The 7,407-nt window shown below is 42.7% G+C and overlaps 1 protein-coding gene across 1 annotated transcript in view; it reads left to right on the forward strand.

The window, feature by feature from the left end:
• PTPRT (protein tyrosine phosphatase receptor type T) overlaps positions 1-1,621 on the forward strand; it is a gene marked incomplete at its 5' end in the record, with an annotated part of 380,430 nt that extends 378,809 nt beyond the window's left edge. Inside the window, one exon of the mRNA XM_082065426.1 lies at positions 529-1,621. Coding sequence (XP_081921552.1) covers positions 529-582 — 54 coding nt within the window. The 3' untranslated portion in view covers positions 583-1,621. The remainder of the gene's footprint in view (positions 1-528) is intronic.
• Between the last annotated feature and the right edge of the window lie 5,786 nt (positions 1,622-7,407).

Raw genomic sequence — 7,407 nt, forward strand, 5'->3', positions numbered from 1 at the left:
AAAGAGCTGCCCTGGCAGCGTGATGACCAGCGTGTCCCACACCCGAGCTGCCTCCAGGAGGTTAAACCCTGTTAGCAGTCACCACAGCTGTGGAAGGGGATGGGATTTGTCCTCCTGTGCATGTATGCAGCCCGGTGCTTGATGTGGTGCCATGCCTTGAAACCAGGACGGGAGAACAGTCTCAACCCCAGGCCTTGCTCCCTGCAGCCGAAGAGATTAAACTGTCCTGAACTCGATCAATCTCCATCGATCACGCTGAATTCTTGCCTCAAAAGCAATGTGTGCAATGAAGGCATAAAGCAAGCAGTGAATAGTCCATACTGTGGCTGTCTCTTTGGGTTTTTATCTTCCATTGATGATTCCATCTCTTAGTAATGCTCATTCAGGATCACATAGAAATACAATTAATGTTTGCCTTGTCCTGCCAAATGGTGTAAGAGGGAGAAGGCATTTTTGACAGCTTGTAGAATGAGGCTCTGAAGAATTTACCCATATCCTAATGTGAGTGATTTCTGTTCTCTCTTTCAGGAACAATATAAATTTGTATATGAGGTTGCACTGGAATACTTGAGTTCCTTTTAGCCCAGCGGAGGGAGGGGAGCCCCCGAAATGCCAGACGCAGGCTCTGGCAGCCGCTTCTCCCCTCTCCCACACCAGAAGGCAGAGACAAGTGTGGGGAGGAAAAACCCCTCCTGCCGGAGCAAGAGACTGAGATTGCACAGACCTCGCTGGAAGGAGGAGACGATGCCTGTGTTTGCTGCTGCCTGCTTTCTGCCGGAACACCTACCGCTTCTCAAATAACCTACTGTAAAAATTAGCAAAATGGGAGACAGGCCGAAAGACTGGACTTTCTAATCCTCTCTGACTTCTTCTCTCCCCTTTCGGATTGTACTTTTGCTCTCCTTGCTGCAGAGTGGGGAAAGAATGAAACCCTTAGGAAGTTCTCTTTTCAATGTCTCCTTTTTAATTTATAATTTTCTTCCCAAATCCTAGTCTTTAATTTTTATTTTTTTTTTAATTTCACGCAGCAGTCATTTGGGAAAAACGAGATAGCCATAGGGGATAGAGGAGATGTTTCACTACAATTTGTCTACCTTACCTGTTTCCTTTTATTTTTTTTTCCAAATGAAAAGGCCAACACACAAACAAAGAAAAAGCCTGGAATTCTCTTCCCATACGTGGTCCCCTTTAGCATGAAAATAGATGGTGGAGATGAGAAGCTGTTCATGGGTTCACTGCCTCGGCTTCTACACGAATGTTTCCTCCCTGTTGCTGTGACTCCCAAGGCTGTGCATGAACCGGTCACATCTCTCTGGTCTGTGTTGGGTTCAGCGCTGGCGAAACTCATCGTTAATGAGTTTCCCAGCCACTTGAACCTTAAGGTTAAATATTTGCATCAAACAAATTGCATTTGTCTTGCAACTTTTGGTAACTTTGTTACCATATTTTTCAAGTATTTGCTGGAGTGCAGTGTGTCTTTGAAAAACAGGGTATAAAGTAGGTTTTATTGATCATATACTATGTATTCTTATTTTTTATTTATTATTTGGATTGCTGTAGAACATAGGACCCCTAGTCGCAACAGGACCCTGCTGAACTAGGCACTGTGCAAAGAACAAAGAAGGTTCCTGTTCAAGAGGTTAAAATATGAAGGTAATCTTAAAATTGGGTTTGGTCAAGATTTCCTCACTATTTCCAAACTGTTGTGCAGTCAGATGTCGTTGAGTGATTTATTCAGATTTCCAGGCTGTACAAGCTTCAAAATGGTAACTCATCCAAACTGTAGGAAAGGTGATGTGCATACACAGAAACCCATTCTGACGTGCGTTCAGAAAAGCGTTAGACCAGCACAGCAACTTTCCTTCTTAAGCAAAACAGCTTTTGTTTTGTTGTGCAAAAATGCCTGTGCAACTCTCCTTCTTTGAAACAAGCACCAGATGTGTTTCGCCATGGTTCTGGATCTCACTCTGACTTTTGAATGGCTAAGAAATTGCTTTTCTGAAAGAGTATGCTTAAGTAGTTAATCATTAAGGTCTGCGGGGTAATCTTGGAGGAAAAAATAATAATTGAATGAACAAGGCCTTGTAGTATTCAGTATTTCAATTTAGGCACTTATTTATCTTGAGGGTGAGGGAATACGAGGTTGCTAAAAGGTAGATCGAAGGTAAAAGTTCATGGAAATTCCACTTCCTTACCACCTTGTAGTTTTCCACCCTCAGGTAAATGCTCTGGGAGCTCTGTCATGTCAATGCCTGGGCATGGAGCATGCCAGAAGTACAAAAAATGTTGCTAATTCTATGTGTAAATTCAAAAGGCACATCTGCTTCGTGGTGATTCTTTTTTCAATAGTCATACCTTTGCCTTGACAATGAAGGATGAAAATTAAATCTTATAAAAGCGACTCTCGACTCAAAACATACCAATATCTAGCAAAGCAGTTGTCATCTCTACCGAGACCTGCAACAGTCTAAGGAAGGATGATGGAACAGCACTTGGCTCCTGCTAAGCCGAGGAGGGGTTGCGCAGGATGCTGAATGGCCTCACTCCCATTCTTTTGGATTCTTGGCTTCAGTGTCATGAAGGTCTTAAATGAGCTTGAACCACATTGTCACCAATGTAGCCGGTGCACCAGAAAGTACTGCTGAGAACCTCTCACAGACACCTCTGCTTGGTTTCTAGTTGGCCCTTTAGGTTGTCTGCAAATAATCACAAATCACCTTTGGTTCCTAGTGGGGCTGTAGGCAGGTGTGTGGTCTCTCATGGAATAAACTACTGGGTTTGTTTTTTTTTTCTTGTGACGTTAAGCAAAACAAATGGCTCTGCAGAAAAAAAATAAAAATAGGAGGCAAAGCAAAATGATCAGCTACAAATGAGAAAGAAGGGATAATATCAGCATTTTGATTACAGGTGGCTCACTGTAACAGTGTAGGGCAGGAGCTTATCATGATGGGATCCTGATCCCATAATGGGATTTTTCAGCAACTACCCAGGTAGGAAGAAACTACAAGTCAGCAAAGTGTTTGTGACTTCGCTAACTCCAGAAAACCAGAGGGAATCACTCCCTGTGGATACTATGGAAATCTTAATTAGTGTTTAGCATTCTGTTAATTTTACACGGAAACTATAATAGCTTAGCACTAGGACCCTCTCGTGAGTTGCTGAAGGACCCGTGTGAGCACTGTAGGTGACAGGCAGAATGAAAGGAGCAGAGAGGTGGAAGAAATGGCAATACGGCCGAGATGTCAAGTGTAGGAGGTAATTCAGGGCTTAACAGTAGCATGAAAGAAAGTGGATTAAAAAGCCAGCAGCAAGGCCATAGGAGGGATGTGTGCTTGGAAGGAGGTGTTGGATGAGCAGAGCAGAATAGCACTTGCAGTGGAGTCATTTAAGGTCATGGGGTAGGTTTAAAAGTGTTTCCATAGTACAAAAGATGCTACTAAAGGGTCAGGTGCATGTATTAGTGTACCCAGAGCAACTCGCTATGTGCTTTTAGCCCTCTGCAAATGCAAAGTGACGTTAGCATAAACTGCAGGGAAGGATATTTAAGCTGAATTTTACCTTGTATTTGCAAGGAACAAGTTTAATGCAAATGTTGGTTATCACAGCCCAACCGTTAGTCACAGCTCATTATGTGGCAGCTCAGCCGTGTGTCTCAACCTTTTTCTAGTGTCCAGCCTGCGATGCATGTGTAAGGGTGTTCAGTAAATACTGCAGATAATGTGGCCAAGCTGTTTTATTGTTGTGCAGTTTCGTTGCTTTTGGGCGACTGACCCAGCTCCGGTCCGTGTCGGCTCAGGGATCTTTATTCTGTTCCTTACTGCAGCGTGTATATGCTGAATGTGAATTAATGATGGAGGGAATCGTGTGGAAAGAGAAGGAAAGCTCAACATTAAATAACCTTATTACCTTGGGGTTGTTTAAATGATAGAGAACAGCCTATGGCAAAAGAGGTAACGTGTTTGAAGCAAGATTGTGGGTCATGGGTTTGTTTTTGCTGGGAAAGAGAGAAATTATGAGATGAGATAAAGGAGACTTTCTCACTCCTGAAAGGATTAAGAGCCAGGGTGAGCTTTCCAACCTGAGCATCCCCTGCTGTGGGTGGGAAGTGATAATGTACAATGGAAAAGGTGAATTCCTCAATGACTTAATTTTAGGTTGGAAAAATATTGTATTGACAATATTTGAATGGTCATAATAAGAGTAAACTTATCCCCATTCAGACATTCAGGGGTGAGGGAGCACTGTTTATGGATGGCATAGTATTGGTATAAAGTTAAATCTGAAATACAAGAAACTAGAAATAGATAAAGAAGGGGGTGGTTCAGGGGTGACTATCTCATACAGGGGATACATACAGATAACTAACATCTTAAATTATTAAGGAATGTAACTGAAGCAATGAATTCCAGAGCTATCTAGGCTGGCTGCTGGGGAAAGAAGACCCTGAGTTGTCTGCAGGAAAGACAGACCAAAACCTCTGAAAGGTACAGTAGGTCTTCATAATACTTTCTTTCTTTTTTGAGATTTTGTTTGGTGGTGATTTGTAGTTTTGGTGTGGTGATGGTTTAGGGTTTCTGTATGTTTAATTGTTTTTTGTAAGATCTCTGTAGGAGCTGTGTCCTATCTTGGCTCTTTTTTATTAGTATTATTATTATTATGATTTTCTTCTTCCAGTTACCTGGAAGGAAAAAGGCATTTGACCTCCTGTAAATAGACTTGAGGTATTTGTTAATTAATGTAAAGATAAGAGACCATGCAAGGGACTACAGTGTGCACGTGAAGGTAACTGAATCAGGACCTCAGGTAGCAAACAAGCAAATGGAAATGTGGTGGTTTTCTTTATGTCTGCAGTTTGAAATAATTTGTATTCCCTGATCAGGGAAGTGTCTGAACTATGATAAGTAGGGGGCCTTTCAATTTATCATTTAAATTCTTCAGCAAGGTAGCACAGAATTAGGTCTGCCTTTGCCACGCTCTGGTCGGTCCCTCTTCATTTATTCACATTTCAGCCATTTATGTGAGCTAGAGTTGGCCATGTTGGTCCACAGGCGACAAGCAGTTACTGAAAGGTTTTTACATGCACTGAAAAGACGTTACTTTTGTGGCCTTGACCCCCGAGTCAAACTGCAGTTTCTGTCTCCCCTGCTCAGCCCCAGCCCATGTGCAGACACATCTGAAGAATGGCCAAGTAAGTCCTGAAAGGCAAACAGAGATTTTGGGAAATGCCTGCGACCCATAATCAGTCCGGTCCACGTAACTCCATGAGACAGAGGAAGGAATCCCAAAGAATGTATTTTGCTTTGAGTGGCGTATATTTGTGTCAGTAGTTTCCCGCCTTTTGTCTGGTTCTGTAAACTCCTTGTAAAAAAAAAACATGAGAAGTAGTCCAGTGGCAATGTAAACCCCACTGCAGTAGTTTTAAGCCTGCAGATGGTACACTTTTTTTTCCATTTACTTTTCACAGTCCCTTTAGAAGTAGTTTGTGGGATTTCCTTGGGAATCTCAAAGCAGGGATCGCTGGTCGCTGCTCTTGATGTGCCGTAGAGTCATAGAAAGGAGAGTCGGGGGCAGGTAAAACAGTTTTCATCTGGAAGAGAAGGAAAGGGGAAGAAATCTGCTTTGGGAGAAACCAAACACTGGAGGAGAAGGCAGGTTGAATGGAGTCCTGAAACAGGCAGGAAACGTGCACCTTGCTCTGTCTCTCATTCTTGCACGGCTGCTCCTACATCTTTCTTACTGCTCTGAGTTCAGGCCAAGATCATAAAAAGCGGGTGATGCCACATCCAGGCTGTGCAGCTCCATGGAGACGGAGCAGTCAGAGTGTAACCGAGGGAATAAATCCTGAGGGACACAGATAAAAGGAGATTTGTTTGAGAGAGGAATCTTCAACTGCAAGGTGCCTCTATGTGTCACACATGCAGAATTCTTCACAAGTCATCACAGAGCAGTGACAGGCCTGACACGGTGCTGGAACGGTCTGTGCAACGCAGTGGAAATGTTCCGCTCAGAAACCTTCATTGTCCTGTAATAAATTTGAACAATCAACTCCATTACACTGGTAGCATAGTTAACTTCTATGGTATCTCCAGCCAGTGCCAGGGGCATCTCAAGACCTTGGTGTGAGCCTGCTGTGGTTTTATTTGAGATTCTTTCGTTTGTCTTAAGTTCGCAAGCTTCAGTCAACCCTGGTTTGTCTAAAAAATTAAGGGGCCCACGTGGCAAAAGTTATTCAGCATAACCACTGCCGTTGGGTCAAGAATCCAGTGTACCTCCTAGAAGACTGTGAAATCGTAGAACAAACTGCTGCATCTTCCCCGCACAGATGCTACAGGAGTAGAGATGGGGAGTCAGCTAATTAAAGTCAGGGAGACAGAAGTGAGTAATAAGGATTCAGTTAACCCTCCTGTGTTCCTGTTTATTTAGATTGCAGTCTGCTGTAGCCATACACACATAATACACAATTTAAATGCAAGTGCTCTTCCTTTCCTTGTTCCCAAAAATACTTGTAGCTCTTCTTTGATTGAGGGCAAGCCAACAGCATAGCAAGCAGAGCTCGCTTTCTGCAGTTTTGGCAAGGAAAATCCCTCATGTATTATCTGTTCATTGACTTGGGAAAGGTATCAATCATCTTCCTCATCTACATACTTGAAGAATGTACAATTTCCTGTAACAGTCAAGCAAAATCATACATTTTCATACTTCAAGACCAAATCCTGGTGGCACTGGGATGGAAAGGAAAAAGAAAAAACAACAACTTGCTGATTTCCAGTCACCTCTAGTCTATAATATTTATTTGCTGTGTAAAAAATATTTTAAAAGCCTCCCTTGTAAAATATAAACGGTACTCAGAATACCCTGCAGTTTCCCATTGGACTAGCATAATTGTAAAAACCCAGCAGCTTTTTCAGTTTGTAAAAATGTGAGAGATCTAATCAGCCTTTCCATCCTCATCCTGGTGCATGCAACAGGTTTTTCACCACTATTCTGTTTTCAACCTGAGCCTTAAAAACCAAAATAATGCAGCAGGCTGAATGACAGATGCTGGTGTTCCCATAGTGTTTCCTGGTGGGAAAAGAAAAAACTAAACCATTTTTCTTGCAACTCAGTTCTGCATGAGCTGTTTCTAAGAAGTACGAGTATGAGCCAGACCGCACCGCTTTGTCTGGAGCGAGGATTTACTTGTTGCAAGGAGAAGGTTCGTTCTAGATGGACCCTTTGGGACCAGTCCTGATCTCCTGTTGTAGGTTTCCAACAGCACAGTGGTTACTTTATTGGAGGTGCTTGTTGCAGAATGAGTGTTTCAGTGGAGATATTTTTCTTTGGGAGATCTGATATCCTGAAACCGCTACTGTTTGGGGGATTTTGTGAGATACCTCAAATGTGTTGCACTGTGGAGGTTTATTTCCT

This window comes from Streptopelia decaocto (assembly GCF_964273445.1).
Source record: "Streptopelia decaocto genome assembly, chromosome: 14".
NCBI lineage: Eukaryota > Metazoa > Chordata > Aves > Columbiformes > Columbidae > Streptopelia > Streptopelia decaocto.